The 15,890-nt window shown below is 35.4% G+C and overlaps 1 protein-coding gene across 1 annotated transcript in view; it reads right to left on the bottom strand.

Moving 5' to 3' along the window:
• Positions 1–15,890, bottom strand: part of Ythdc2 (YTH domain containing 2) — a 58,084-nt gene that overhangs the window by 23,922 nt on the left and 18,272 nt on the right. The window contains exons 10-18 of the mRNA XM_036204865.1: positions 15,694–15,829; positions 10,734–10,860; positions 10,433–10,498; positions 8,484–8,662; positions 8,169–8,265; positions 8,000–8,087; positions 7,832–7,912; positions 5,325–5,407; positions 4,332–4,437 (exon numbers count right to left, since the gene is read on the bottom strand). Of these exons, the coding sequence (XP_036060758.1) occupies positions 4,332–4,437; positions 5,325–5,407; positions 7,832–7,912; positions 8,000–8,087; positions 8,169–8,265; positions 8,484–8,662; positions 10,433–10,498; positions 10,734–10,860; positions 15,694–15,829 (963 nt within the window). The remainder of the gene's footprint in view (positions 1–4,331; positions 4,438–5,324; positions 5,408–7,831; positions 7,913–7,999; positions 8,088–8,168; positions 8,266–8,483; positions 8,663–10,432; positions 10,499–10,733; positions 10,861–15,693; positions 15,830–15,890) is intronic.

Below are 15,890 nucleotides of genomic sequence, written 5' to 3'. Positions count from 1 at the left end.
ATGAAAAAGGGGACATAACAACAGACAATGAGGAAATCCAGAGAATCATCAGGTCATACTTCGAAAACCTCTACTCCATATGAAGTTGAGTATTATTCTTTCCAGGTCTGTGAAGAATTGTGTTGGTAATTTGATGGGGATTGCGTTGAATCTGTAGATTGCTTTTGGTAAGATCTCCATTTTTACTATGTTAATCTTGCCTATGCATGAGCCTGGGAGATCTTTCCATTTTCTGACATCTTCAATTTCTTTTTTCAGGGACTTAAAGTTCTTGTCATATAGGTCCTTCACATGCTTAGTTAGAGTAACCCCAAGGTATTTTATATCATTTGTGGCCATTGTAAAGGGTGATGTATCTCTGACTTCCTTCTCAGCCTGTTTGTCTATTGTATATAGAAGGGCTACTGATTTGAGTTGATCTTGTATCCTGCTATGTTGCTGAAGGTGTTTATAAGCTGTATCAGTTCCTTGGTTGAATTTCTGGGGTCACTCATGTATACTATCATGTCATCTGCAAATAGGGAAAGCTTGACTTCTTCCTTTCCAATTTGTATCCCCTTAATCTCCTTATGTTGTCTTATTGCTCTGGCTAGAACTTCAAGTACTATATTGAATAAATATGGGGAGAGGGGACAGCCTTGCCTTGTTCCTGATTTTAGTGGTATTGCTTTGAGTTTCTCTCCATTTAATTTGATGTTGGCTGTTGGCTTGCTGTAGATTGCCTTTATTATGTTTAGGTATGTTCTCCGTATTCCTGATTGCTCCAAGACCTTTATCATGAAGGGGTGTTGGATTTTGTCAAATGCCTTTTCTGCATCTAGTGAGATGATCATGTGTTTTTTTTTTTCTTTGAGTTTGTTTATATGGTGTATTACATTGACGGACTTTCGTATGTTGAACCACCCTTGCATCCCTGGGATGAAGCCTACTTGATTATGGTGGATAATTGTTTTGATGTGTTCTTGGAGTCTGTTTGCCAGTATTTCATGGAGTATTTTTGCATCAATGTTCATAAGGGAGATTGGTCTGTAGTTCTCTTTCTTTGTTGCATCTGTGTTTGGTTTAGGAATCAGGGTAATTGTAGCCTCATAGAAGGAATTTGGTAATATTCCTTCTGCTTCTATTGTGTAGAACAATTTAAAGAGCAATGGTATTAAGTCTTCTTTGAAGATCTGGTAGAATTCTGCACTGAAACCATCTGGTCCTGGGCTTTTTTTTGGTTGGGAGACTTTTAATGACTGATTCTATTTCCTTAGGGGTTATTGGACTATTTAAATGGTTTATCTGGTCTTGATTTAACTTAGGTATGTGGTACCTATCCAGAAAATTATCCATTTCTTTTAGATTTTCCAGTTTTGTGGAGTAGAGGTTTTTGAAGTATGACCTGATGATTCTCTGGATTTCCTCATTGCCTGTTGTTATGTCTCCCTTTTCATTTCTGATTTTGTTAATTTGGATGCTCTCTGTCTGTCTTTTGGTTAGTTTGGATAAGGGCTTGTCTATCTTGTTGATTTTCTCAAAGAACCAACTCCTTGTTTAATTAATTTTTTTGTATTATTCTCTCTGTTTCAACACAATTCTTAACAGACCTGGAAAGAATAATACTCAACTTCCTATGGAAAAACAAAAAACCCAGGATAGCCAAAAGAATCCTGTACAATAAAACAACCTCTGGAGGCATCACGATCCCTGACCTCAAGCTCTACTATAGAGGTACAATAATAAAAACAGCTTGGTACTGGCATAAAAACCGACATGTGAACCAATGGAATTGAATTAAAGACCCTGACATTAATCCGCACACCTATGAACACATAATTTTTGACAAAGAAGCCAAAAATGTACAATGGAAAAAAGAAAGCATCATCAAGAAAAGGTGCTAGCATAACTGGATGACAACATGTAGAAGGCTGCAAATAGATCCATATCTGTCACCATGCACAAAACTTAAGTCCAAGTGGATCAAAGACCACAACATAAATCCAGTTACTCTGAAGCTGGCAGAAAAAGTAGGAAGTACTCTTGAACCCATTGGCATAAGAGAGCACTTCCTAAATATAACATCAGTAGCACAGACACTGAGAGAAACAATCAATCAATGGGACCTCTTAAAACTGAGAAGCTTTCATAGAGCAAAGGACACGGTCAACAAAACAAAGTGACAGCCTACAGAAGGGGAAAAGGTCTTCACCAACCCCACATCTGACAGAGGGCTGATATCCAGAATATATAAAGAACTTAGGCAATTAGACATCAAAATACTCAACAGTCCAATTAAAAAATGGACTATAGAACTAAACAGAGAATTCTCAACAGAGGAAGCTCAAATGGCTGAAAGACGTTTAAGGAATTGCTCAACATCCCTAATCATCAGGGAAATGCAAATCAAAACAACTCTGAGATACCACCTTACACCCGTCAGAATGGCTAAGATCAAAAACACCGAAGACAGCCTATGCTGGAGAGGATGTGGAGCAAGGGGAACTCTCCTCCACTGCTGGTGGGAATGCAAACTTGTACAGCCACTTTGGAAATCAATATGGCGCTTTCTTAGAAAATTGGGAATCCATCTCCCTCAAGACCAAGCTATACCACTCTTAGGCATATACCCAAGGAATGCTCAATCATACCACAAGGGCATTTGCTCAGCTATGTTCATATCAGCATTGTTTGTAAAAGCCAGAACCTGGAAACAACCTAGATGCCCTTCAACCGAAGAATGGATAAAGAAAATATGGTACATATTCACAATGGAGTACTACTCAGCAGAGAAAAACAATGACCTCATGAGGTTTGCAGGCAAATGGATGGGTCTAGAAAAAATCATCCTGAGTGAGGTAACCCAGACTCAGAAAGACAAACATGGTATGTACTCACTCATAGGAGGATACTAGATGTAAAACAAAGATGACTAGACTGCTACTCACAACTCCAGGGAGGCTACCTAGAAAACAGGACCCAAAGAATGAAACAGGGATTGCCCAATGACAGAGAAATGGATGAGATCTACATGAACAACCTGGACGTGAGTGGGGGTAATGAAGGGCAAGGTTCCAGGGAAAAAGAGCTTAGGGGAGCAGGAGATCCCAGCTGGATCAAGAACGGAGAGGGAGAACAAAGAATAAGAGACCATGATAAATGAAGACCACATGAGAATAGGAAGAAGTAAAGTGCTAGAGAGGTCCCCAGAAATCCACAGATACCTCCACTGTAGACTACTGGCAATGGTCGAGAGAAAGCCCAAAGTGACCTACTCTGGTGATCAGATGGCCAAACACCCTAACTGTCCTGCTAGAAATCTCATCCAATGACTGAGGGAAGCAGATGCAAAGAGCCACGGCCAGGCCCCAGGTGGAGCTCCAGGTGTCCAATTATTGAGAAAGAGGAAGGATTGTATGAGCGAGAATTGTTGAGACCAAGATTGGAAAAAGCACAGGGACCAATAGCCAAACTAATGGAAACACATGAACTATGAACCAATAGCTGAGGAGCCCCCAACTGGATCAGGCCCTCTGGATATGTGAGGCAGTTGATTAGCTTGAACTGTTTGGGAGGCACCTGTCCTTAGTGCATGAGCTGGCTGTTTGGAACCTGGGGCTTATACAGAGACACTTCCGCTCAGCCTGGGAGGAGGGGACTAGATCTGCCTGCACTGAATCTACCAGGTTGAGCTGAATCCCCAGGGGAGTCTTTGCCCTGGAGGAGATGGGAATTGGAAGTGGCCTGCGGGGAGGGGGGAGGGGGTGAGAGAGGGAGGACAGGGGAACCCATGGCTGATATGTAAAATTAAATTAAATTCTAAAATTAAAAAATGCAGAATTAAACTGATATTCTTCTGGTAGTTTGCACGAAGGCAGAAAACTCAAAGAAAAGCAATTAATGAAAGTTTGGAAATCTCAGTGAATGCAGTTTCAAAATTACAAAGGTAGAGTCCCTGCATCTCATTCTATGATACCGGTTATTACCTTTTGCAACTTAAATAATGTAGTTTCTAATCCTATCCAGAATTTTCAACATCCATACTATGTATTTGACACTCTTAAAATGATACAATTAAAAATATACACACACATACACACACACACAGAAAAAGAGAGAGAGAGAGAGAGAGAGAAAGGCCCCACAATTTAAATGTATTCCAGTAATTAATTATCTGAAGGTTCAATAAGAATGTATACAGAAAAGTCTTTTTTATGGATATATCCCCAGTCTTCATAAAATTTAATTTATGATTTTATTTTGTAAAGTGATTACTTCAAGCCCAATCTGTAGAAACTGAAATGGCAGCTGTCTCCTCACCCATAGACAAAGCCTTAGAGCTGTAGGTTTACCTGCAATGGCATTCTCAAGAGCTCTGGAGTCTGAAATTCTAGCATGTTCTGAAATCGGAGTCTACTAAACAGACGGAAACAAATTCCAGGTCTACACCGTCCAGCTCTTAAAAATAAAACACAAAATTCAGACTCAGATAAGGAATAAGGACATCAATTAAACTATAAATTAATGTGACTTAGGAGACAGAAAAAACAATCAAGATCAAGACATGAGTTCTAGTCCTTATTTATCCTCTATGACTACTCTTAGAAGGTGTTTAGTGCTCTGGGACTCAATATTATCATTTTACTGAGCTAGAGTCACAAACAATGCCCTCTGCAGTTACAGTTTTAAAAAAAAATCAAAATTAGTAACATAAATATAAAAAACAAGGAAATTCAAAGCATTAATGCTTACTAATTTAAAATTAATCAATTTCACTGAGATGTTATCAAGCTCTATTTTCAGACCCATTGATTAGAGTTGTACAAATTATGGATTATATAACCACACAGGATTAGATTTATACCATTACCACAGCAGCATACACTTTCTTGGAAAGCACCAGAAAATATAATGACATAGTCTCCTTTTAGTTCTTCTAATCAGGGAAATAGCTAATGTCCAGGATGAATGAGAGAAACGTCCAACCTTATGAAGCTCACAACCCAGAAAGGAGGAAAAGAGAGAGGGGCTACAAGGAGGAAGAGAAAGAGACACAGCGACAGAGAGAAAGCACAAAGGCTATAAAATCTGATGTTCTTGAACTACTCCTTTGTTTCTTATTCTTTACATACACTACATTCCAATGGCAGTTTTTAGTTAATTAATTTTTAAAGTACCAACAGTTTGCTTGGCAAAGAGAGTATAAAATTAAGACTAATGTGAAACTAACATATAAAAGGAAGAATATACAATAAATATGTAATGTATATGATAATATTACTATCACACAGGCAATTAAATGAATGTATATTATGCATGTAATTATAACATAAAATGTGTATTACCTGCCTTTGCGCTGTATGGCACTAGCTTTGGAAATCCACACCATTTTTAACATTGTAACAAAATTCAGTGCATCAAAGGATTTCTGTAATATTTAAATCATCTTTATGTTAAAATACGATTGGTACTAAAGAGGAAATAGATATTTCAATATATTTTAACATGGCAAGTTAAACTTAAAGCCCTCTCTTCATTAATTATAAGAAAGTGATTCTTTTGTTTTTATTTCTTTATTTTCTTGTTTTTAAATCCTAACCAAACCTTCTCCTCCCTCCCCTCTTCAAAGTCTTCCTCCACCTTCCCTCCCCATCCCCAACTCTCCTCTTCTGAAGAAACTAATTCTTAAAAACTCAGATTTGTTGGTTATAACACTCTAATGAAACACAATGAATGGCAAACTAAACTTTGAAGACCTCATCTCTGCCTTGTGCTTGTGGAGCTGTCTGCAGTTCTTTCCTGCAGTTTAGTAACTGATTCTCACAAGACACCAAGACTTTATCATGACATCAATATGGCTGGTGGACATGACCAGAATAAGGACGACACCAATGGACATCCTAACATGGAAAGGGGAACAAATGCCTGCAGGGCCTGTTACAGGCACCTGGAGGATGCTGAGAGCAGGAGAAACAGTCTTTCTTGGGCAAAAACACAGCAATTAGTTATCCAATATCAAGTGGTCAGTCCTGACATCACATGGGTACAGGTTCAATTATACACACTGAACAGGTTGGATTTATGTATTTAGGAATATATATAAATAAATAACAAAGAAAAAGAGGACATGAATTTAAAAAAGCAAGGGAGAGGTAAGGGATGAACCAGAGGGAGAAAAGGGAAGAACAATGTGATTACCATGTCAAAAAATAAAAATTATTATTAAAAAAACAAACAAAACCGTATAAAATGCAAAAATAGGATTCTCTGGTGATTACTTTCTATCACATTACATCATTTTAAGAAACAGGAATGACTAGAAAAAAACTTTGCTGAATTACTTCTCAAGGAGTAAATCTCTGGAAGAATTAGAGTAATAATTAACAAACTAAACATCTAAAAGCGAAGTATTTTTAACCCTTGCTACTTAACATCCTGCTAAGTTTACCAAGAAATTAATGTTTCCTGAATGTTTCAAAGAGAAGTATAATCATTAGCAGAGAGTCTTAAGGGTCTAAAGTGAAAGTCTGTGGTAGAAGGGGTTCAATACATCTCTAAGATGATACAATACTTCAATTACTCAGTGCTCTTGCTTTCTCTAGCACAAAACCAATTACACAGAGCAAACACAAATGCATTCTTCAATAAGTTTAGAAACCTTTAAAAAGCACCTGCTTAGCTTATAATATTTGCTTCATTTGTTAGTTTTGTATGTATAACTTTTGATACTATCACTGTGTCTACATCATGATTTGATAACACCTAAAAGAATTAATTTCTAAAATACTCAAAACCTACTTCCTTCAGCTTTAAATAATTTAAGAGCAATAAACCTGTACTTTCTGCTTTTTCCTTTTTGAGACAGTTTCCTGCTATGTAGCCCAGGCTAGCCTTGAACTCTAGATTCTCCTGTCTCAGTCTCCCCAGTGCAGAGAGGGCCGGTATACAGCAATCTAATAAAACTTGTATTTATAGGCTCATCACTTAGTTGTATTAATACTATTATAGCAGAAACAGTTTATTCTTCCTTGATGATGAATTTTATCAAAACCTACAATAAATTGGCACTGGGAATTATTAGTCATGCTGACACTGGAAGGAAACAAATGTTACCACTTATTTATCAGAGAAGAAAATGTTTTGCAAAGGGCCCAGTAGTAAATACTTTATGCTTTGAAGTCTTTGTTGCAATGTATGAAAGGCCACAGTTGTATGAAAGCATCGACAGTAGACAAGAGTAAGAAAAAACTCTCTTTTGCACAAAGCCAGGTAATGATTTGCACTGTCGGCTAAATGTAATGTTCACTCTAATTTATGTTGCTGTTGGTTTTGTATGTATGTGTCTGTACATGTGTGCAGGTAAATATACATCTGGAAGCCCAGGGTCCACTGCATACATCTTTCTCAATTTTTAGAATTTTGTTTTCCTTTGTTAATCAAGGTTCTCTTGATCCAAATACCATCAGAACACCTACTATATATAGTACTATATACTATATGTGAAGTATTAGGTTCTATCAGTGAACAAGAGGGATACAACCCATCTCCACATATAAGAGGAAAACAGAATATATGTAATCAAATTGCCACAATGTGACAAATTTATGTATTCAAACTCTTTACTTTCTTACTACTAATTAGTAAATAGAAGCTAATCTTCTTGTCTAATTTGTTGGAACACCAAAATATATCCCACATACTAAATATAAGGTAGAATAGTTTAGTAAAACAACATTTTTGTGATAAATTCATAAAGAAATTTGCAATTAAAATGAAGTCTTTTATTAAAGTAGTTGTTGAACTGGAACTCAATCTTCTTTATTTGGTACAAATATAACTTATTCATACATACCTCTTTTACCTTACCAGAATCAATAACAAAAACAACATCATTGACAGTGATGCTTGTTTCGGCAATATTGGTAGAAAGGATCTGCAATAGAAAATTATTTTATGATTAATATGAAAATAGGTCAATGAATAACAAAAACAGAACATAAAAAAATTTTACAATGCTTACTATTTTTCGGACACCTGCAGGTGGATTTTTTAATACCTTCTTTTGATCAGATGTCTGCATATTTGAATGAAGCATAAAGACTTGATATCTGTTTACAATTGAGAAGAGAAAATGCACTATAGAACCTGTCTGTTAACTTAAGCAACAAGTACAAAGCTTTATAGTTTACCTATGTGTATTGTCAGCAAACCGCTTGTCATCAAACAGGATGCGATCCCTCAAACCAACAATTTCATCATATCCAGGTAGAAAAATTAATATTGCACCTTGGAGAAGAATGTTTTCAGTATTTAATCTTATGAAATCTGACACAATTAACAAAACTAATTATAAAGAATAATATGATGTGATTTCACACATTGGTACATGATTATAAAAGAACTACTATTTACACATTACTATCAATAGAACTACAGAACAATTTTGACAACTAAATACTAATGTTTCAACACAGTTTGCTTCACTTCTTTCAGACAGTACTTACCAGCATCACAACTATGGCAAATATTGTATAGAAGATGCATGATCAAATCCAAGTCTACTTTTTCATCATCAAAACTATGATGGTATGCTTTCAACAGCTCTCTGTCTTCTGCACTGAGGTCATTTCCATTTGTTTGAACCAAAGAACTTTCATCTAGATTTCCAAATTCCAATGAAGCACTAAGAAAAATACCAAATCAGTTTTTATTAAAAAGAAGAATACTTAAAGATCAAGGTTTCCCATTATTTCCTCTGAATTTCCAATAAGCCCTAAGGAAGGTGTCACTTAATGTACAATCTATAGTTAATTTATGTGTTTAAGCATCTTTTTCAAGTTAAATTTGATAAGAAAAATCACAATTAGGAGACTTTTTATCAAAAAAAAAAAATACACTAATGACCTACAAATACATCAAAATGCTTAGGATCATCTGTCACTAAGGAAACATATCAAAACCAAAATGGTACTATTCCACAACCAAAAGGAAGGCTAAAGAAAAAAGACAGTTAAGTGATGGGGATGGTGCAGAAATAGTGGAACATTCCTAGACTAGTACATATAGACTAGTTCAGCAATTTTGGAACACTGTGGCAGTTCTCCAAAGGATAAACACAGTGTTTCCCACATCCCTAGCAATTCCACTCCTAGGTACAGATGGAAGAGAAATGGAAATGGACGGATGGGTAGGTAGGTAGATAGATAGACAGACAAACAGACAGAGTTACATATCTGCATTAACTGTCAATTTAAAGATCTGTATTCATATTCATAATAGTCAAGAGTGAAAATAACCTAAATATTCATAAATTGACAAATGCATAAACTGTGGCATATCAACAGAAGGGACTATTGGTTGAAAATAAAACACATAAACTTTGAAATAAGTAAAGGAGAAATGGAGGTTATAAGACTATATATCATATGGCTTCATTTACATAAACATGCCCACAACAGACAAAGTTCTAGAAAGAGGAAATAAAGTAGAGTAGTTCAGTAGAAAACAAAGTAAATGGGATGGACCCCATTTTTGTATGTGATAAAATGCTCTACTATTGACTATGAACATTAAAATAATTTACTGACTGTGCATCAAATGGTATATGCAATATTTCAATAAAATTTTATTTTATAAAAAAATTTATATTTTTCTTAATAGGTTATTTATAATTGCTCAATATTATAAACTATGATGATGATAATAATACCTCTATGCATAATTTTATACTTAAAAGCAAATTGCTTATGTGGTTTTTCAAAAGTCACAATCAGGATAATTTACTGAAATAATTCGCTTCTTTAGTCTATATATAAAAATATAAAAAAAAAATCTATCACTAATAAGTATTAATTAGACTTCTACAAAGTTCAATTCTGTCCAGTTTTCCTCAGTTCAGCACAGTTTCTACTCAAGGGCCCACCAAAGGGAAAAAGCAAACAAACAAGATTGTTTCCAATAGTGGAAATACTAAACTCACAAAATTGTTAAGTGAAGTATTTTGAATCTCCAGTTTTGTTTAAAATTGTTTACTGTTTCAAGTCACCAAGCAGATGAACACATCTTTTGTTTAAAGATGTAACATTTAACTAACAGCTTCAATAATCTAGCAAACATATAAAACTTCAGTATATGTGGCTTTTTATGAGGGTTCTAGAGCTCAAAGTCAGGTCCTTATTCTTGCCCAGTAAGCACATTTTTAACTAAGCCATCTCCCCATTCTCTACATACCATGATTAAGTAGAAATCTCCCTTCTAACTTTTCAAAATTTTTAAATAAAGTAAATATGGTACAATACGTCTTATTAACAATTTGAAGAAAATTCTTTTATAATTACAAAAATAAATCTTTGGGTAAAAGACTATAAGTAGCTTACCTGTTACAGAATCTATGATTTACATGGCTAAGATTTTTTTAAAGACGGAATTCATTTAAAATAATGTAAGGTTTTACCTGTAAGATTCTAGAAGATCCACAATTTCAGTTTGTCCAAAGTGCTTAGCCCAGTCTAAAGCCATCCTGTAAAATTCAAAGATATCAGACTAAGAAATAATTTATAATTATATAATTACAAATTTTCAAATTACAAATTTTTAAAATTTATATAACAAGTCACCCAAAATTATTTATTCATTAGAAATGTACCAGTAATTATTGTACAACAGATTTTAAAATAGGGACAACCGGAAGAATTGTTAAAAGGTATGTGCAACTATGTCATGACATACAAAGACTGGATACAATCCAAAATTACCAGCCGTTAGATGCTTTACTGTGGACATTGGCTCCCATACTAATTAACTGCTCCACTTGGCTCGTAAATCCCCGTCCCGCAGCCACCATCAGAGCTGTTGCACTGGTCTCACTATGCCTGTAATCAACTAAAAGAAGAAAAAGACAAAATGTTAAATGTCCAAATATTGAAGGCCTTCATTCACTGTTTCAGTTAACTGACTAACATATTAACCTGAGACTTGTTCCTTCCTTTTAAATGACAGCAATATTATACAATCTTTAACTATCCCCTTCAAAGAAATCCAAGATGCTCTTGCATAAACACTAATAATAAAGACTATCTTCGGAGGTATAAGATGAAATTATTTAATGTATACTTTGTAATTAAAAAAAGAAAGCTATTGTCTTGCAAAATGATTTTTTAATCTACATGTTGCCATGTTCACTCAATAACAAAATATATAAAGAAATTAAGAATTTATTTTTCATCAATAACTAGCAATAAATGTTTTAAGACTTCAAGAGGCTGGAGAAATGACTCAGCGGTTAAGAACACTGGCTGCTTCCAGAGGTCCTGAGTTTAACTACCAGAAACCACATGGTGGCTCACAACCATCTATAGTAGGCTCTGATGCCCTCTTCTGGCATAAAGGTGTACATGCAGATAGAGCACTCATAAAATAAATAAATGCTTAAAAAAAAAAAAAAGAAAGATATATGGTTTTTAAAATTCTAAAATTTTTTAAATTCTAAAAAAAGAAAAGATCTTTTTTTATAAAAAAGACTTCAAGCAAAGTTCTTGAAATTTTTCTTCATATGGCTTAAGACACAATAATATTGAACTCAAGGAAATAAAAACTCAGGAAGAGAGGAAAAAACACTATACGTTTTGGTGACCATTATCAAAATAATCTAGAAATCAAGAGTCATAGTTAAGGATTTAAAGTACTTTATCAATATTTTTAAGCAGTATTTTTCAGATTTTAAATCTCTAAACTTTCAAGATTACTAAATTATGCAGAATAAATACTGAAATAATGGGAAAAAATAGAAAGCAGCATTAAAAAAATGTTTTCAAAACAAAATATTACTTCTCAAAATTTTTAACAACATGATGAACCTTAAAAATGCCTATCAATAGAGGCCAAATACATTTATAATAAATAAGAAATCCTAAAAGATCATTTTATGAAGAGGTCTGCTAACTAGATGTATAGGATTTTAACTTAATAACCAAACCCAAATATTAACTTTAATGCTGTTACCACAATAGTTAACCCAGAGTCACTAAATTAACATACCAAGAATGCTCATAATATAAGGCAGAACTCTTTTTAAAATTGTTTTTAAAACTTCAGGACAAATCTACCTATAAGATGAAATCCGCAAAGAATAAAAGGGTTTTTGAACACTTAATTTAAAACAGCAAATACAAAACAGAAGTAAATGTAATACATTTCCACATTTAAATAATGAACTAGAATTTTCAGAAACAATATGAATCGCAAGACAAAGTGAAATGCCAACAATAGGTTGAATTGATACATGTAAAAATAGTAATTTTAAAAAGAATAGATACTTTTAGGATAAAAGGCCTAGTATATCCTAAGAAATTAAGTTCAGAAGGAGAGCAGATGCATTTCCATTGTTTACATTTCTTTCCTTATTTACTGGGGACACGTGACATGGCATCTGTCTGTTTGAAGGTCAGAGGACAACATGGAAGGAGAACCAGTTTCTCTCCTTCCACCATGTGGACTCAGAGGATCAAACTCACATTCTCAGGGTTTACAGCAAGCCTCTTTATCCACTGAGCCCTCTCCTCAGCCCCAGCCATGCCTCTTGAAAGGGTTTATAAACTAAAATATATCCAAAAGTGGTGCAAATCGGAGAACTAAGGGACTAAATGACATGTCATGTTAGAAAACAAACAACAAAGAAAAGGGGTTAAAATAAAATAAGCATGTCGCTGAAAAAAGCTTAAAAGAAAAGAAAAACCTGTCTTCACAATCTTGAAAGTCGATCAGGCATAAACAAACACTAAATCTCTCATCAAACCAGAAGCAGGAAGACAGAAGTGTATATACGTGAGAAAAGTATGCTGACTCAACATATTAATGGACAGTTGAAAAACACTCTCAAGTAAGAATGCTTCAAGGTACAGTGGTGTCCATATTTAATTTCAGATCTGAGGAGGCTGAGGCAAGAAGATCATGAGTGTAAGGCCAGGCTGGCTTACACAGCCAGATCCTCTCCAACAAGCAAATTAACCCACTAGAAAAAAGGAGAAAGGAAAAGAAAGAGGCAAGAAGTTTCCTGTCACCTTCCATATTAGACATGACCATCTATCTGGTAAAATGCCCAAAGCAGGATTATTGAACAAGTATGTGATCATTTATTATAAACCCTGTGAACCCAGAAGAGTAGAGAAGGTTTCTGTCCTCCCAAAGTTCGTATTCCAGTGTCAAATGGGTAGTGAACAACAGCAGCAGCAGCAACAGCAATAAATAACAAATGATCGAAGTCAATATAAAATAACAAAGTGACTAACAAAACAGTAAGAAAAGGGTACAGTTTTACTGACAGAAAAAGCCTCTCTGAGTGACAATAACTAACCAGAGACCGAGATGGTAGAGGCCATTATGTCTATGAGATTCTGCAGTCAGGCTTCCAGGTAAAACTGAATCAACACAAGTAAAGGCTGAAAGACAGGAATGTATCAGCACACTAAAGGAAATCAGGTCCAGACAAACAGCTTAGGAACTGAGAACTAAGTGCCATCCCTAGAACCCACATGGAGGAAGGAAAGAACCAACTCCTGCAAGTTGTTCTTGACCTTCACATGTAACCCATGGCATGTGTGCACCCAAATACATACATACACAATAATACACACACAAACACACTCCATAAAAGGCAATAAAGCTGGGAGGTGGTCCAGGTGGATCTCCGTGAGTTTGAGGCCAGCCTGGTCTACAGAGCGAGAACCAGGACAGGCACCAAAACTACACAGAGAAACCCTGTCTAAAAGGAAAAAAAAAAAAAAAAGGCAATAAAATACTAAAAAGAAAAGCAACTCAGTGGCTAAAGAACAGAGAAGAAAAAGAAGGCTGGTGGAAAATAAGACGGAAGGTAGCAGAAGGTACTGGATCAGCTACTATTCTCTCTCTGATCCAGTACCTGACAAGGAAGGAGCAAGCTAAGGGAACAAAGGTTTACTCCGCTTCATGGTTTGTTGAGTTTACAGTCGTCCTGGAGGTGAGGACAGAGCAGCAGCAGTGGCTCCCAGGTGTGGTGGCAGGAGACCAGGTGCTCACACTTTACAGATGAGAAAACAACACAACAGCAGGCAGGCTGGGCTCTAAGAGCCTCAAGGCCCACCCACAGTCCATTTCCTCCAGCAAGTTATAGCTCCTACAGTTTCCACAGCTTCCCAAACAGCACCACCAGCAGGCACCAAGTGCTCAAATACACAGGTCCACAGGGATACTTCACATTTAAAGCTACACAGATCCAGTCGTGGAAAAGACTTTAGAAGCAAGGGGAAAGCAGGCCGGTGGGTCTTTTGAAAAGATCAATCTGCCCCTCTAGGGAAAACAGAGTGCACCCAGAAAAGAAATAGTTGTGGATTACTAAAATAGTCACGGGATATCATTTTAAAAATAAATTTTAAAAGTTAGGGGTCATTTAAAATGGATTCTTAAAGCCATTGTTCTAGCTTCATTTCTGATGCTATGATAAATACACTGACAAAGAGGAATGTAGGGGAGAAAAGGTTTTTATTCAGCTTATAATTCTAGGCTATGTCCATCAGTTTCAGGAAGTCAAGGCAGGAACTTAGAGACCCAATAAAGAGTAGAGAGAAATGAATACATAATGTTGCTTGTTTGATTGTTCTCAATTTGAATTCTCTACTCTTATATAGTTCAGGACCCTCCACCCTAACCCAGGGAATAGTGCTGCCCACAGTGGACTGGGTCTTCTCATATCAATCATGGCAAGCCTCCCACAGACCAACCCAATGTAGAAAATCACTCTCTTCCCAGGAGATTTGAGAGTGTATCAAATTAACAATTAAAGCTAACCACCATAGCCACTAACAGATGAGATCCATCTAAGGAGTAGACGTAAGTAAAAAAATAAAATGAAAGCCTTAGAATTGAGGCCAATGTACTACTTGAAGATGGTGGAGAGAAAAAGTTTTCTGCCAGAAAAACCAAGAATTAATAGATTTTAAAGAATGAAGAAAGAAAAAAAGCCAATTTGAAACTTCAGAAGCTGAAGAAAATGTTTAAAAACAAAACAAAACCAAAATGGTCAATAATTACAACAGGAACAATGCTAAGGGTTTAGGTACGGCGATAAGAATATTTGACTCCAGAAGCCTTCCCAGTGCTGATTTTCTATGACCATTCTACCTATTGACTAGAAGCCCATAAAATTATAAAGTTCATTTCTGTTTGTCAATATCACTGAAAGCTAACTAGTAAAACAGGACAACTCATTAGTGAAGACCTATCACATGATATAAAGTATGTAAGTGTCTGTAGATCAGAACCTGAGCCCATAAAATTAAAGGTTAAAAAAAAAATCATCATTTACTAGATGACTCTAAGAATCCCAAGGTTACTACTCATTTTTCATCCATTTTTTTTCAATCACAAACCTCTTTGACACCCTAATTCTTTTCCTGCAGCAGAGAGTCAGAGACCAGATTACATGGATGCATACAACACAAATATAGAAATGATTACATTGATGATTTACAACATAAATATACAGAAGTGTTTTTGCAAATAACTATCATATCTGTGAGGACCTTAGGAAATCACTCTGGAGGTATTAAAAAATTTGAAACAACATAAAGCACTTCAAAATAAAATTAATGATAGTAAACCAAACATGTCATGCATACTTTTTAAATTAGAGTCTATTTGTATCACAAATAAGGGCAAGAGAAATTATTTAAATAAACTTACCACTAACATTTTCAGTTAAAATAAGATGAAAGACCTGAGCAAAAGCATCGACATCTTTATGCAGCCATATGTCAGAAAGGCAAGCATCCATTTCCTTGATTAACCATGGTTCAAGGCAATTCACATCCTTTTCTGTCTTTTAAAAACAAAAAAGCAAAGATTACCAATTATCTAATTCCTTATTATTTGCTTACCAC

This window comes from Onychomys torridus, chromosome 13 (genome assembly GCF_903995425.1).
Source record: "Onychomys torridus chromosome 13, mOncTor1.1, whole genome shotgun sequence".
NCBI lineage: Eukaryota > Metazoa > Chordata > Mammalia > Rodentia > Cricetidae > Onychomys > Onychomys torridus.
This window is presented reverse-complemented; position numbering and strand designations above follow the sequence as displayed.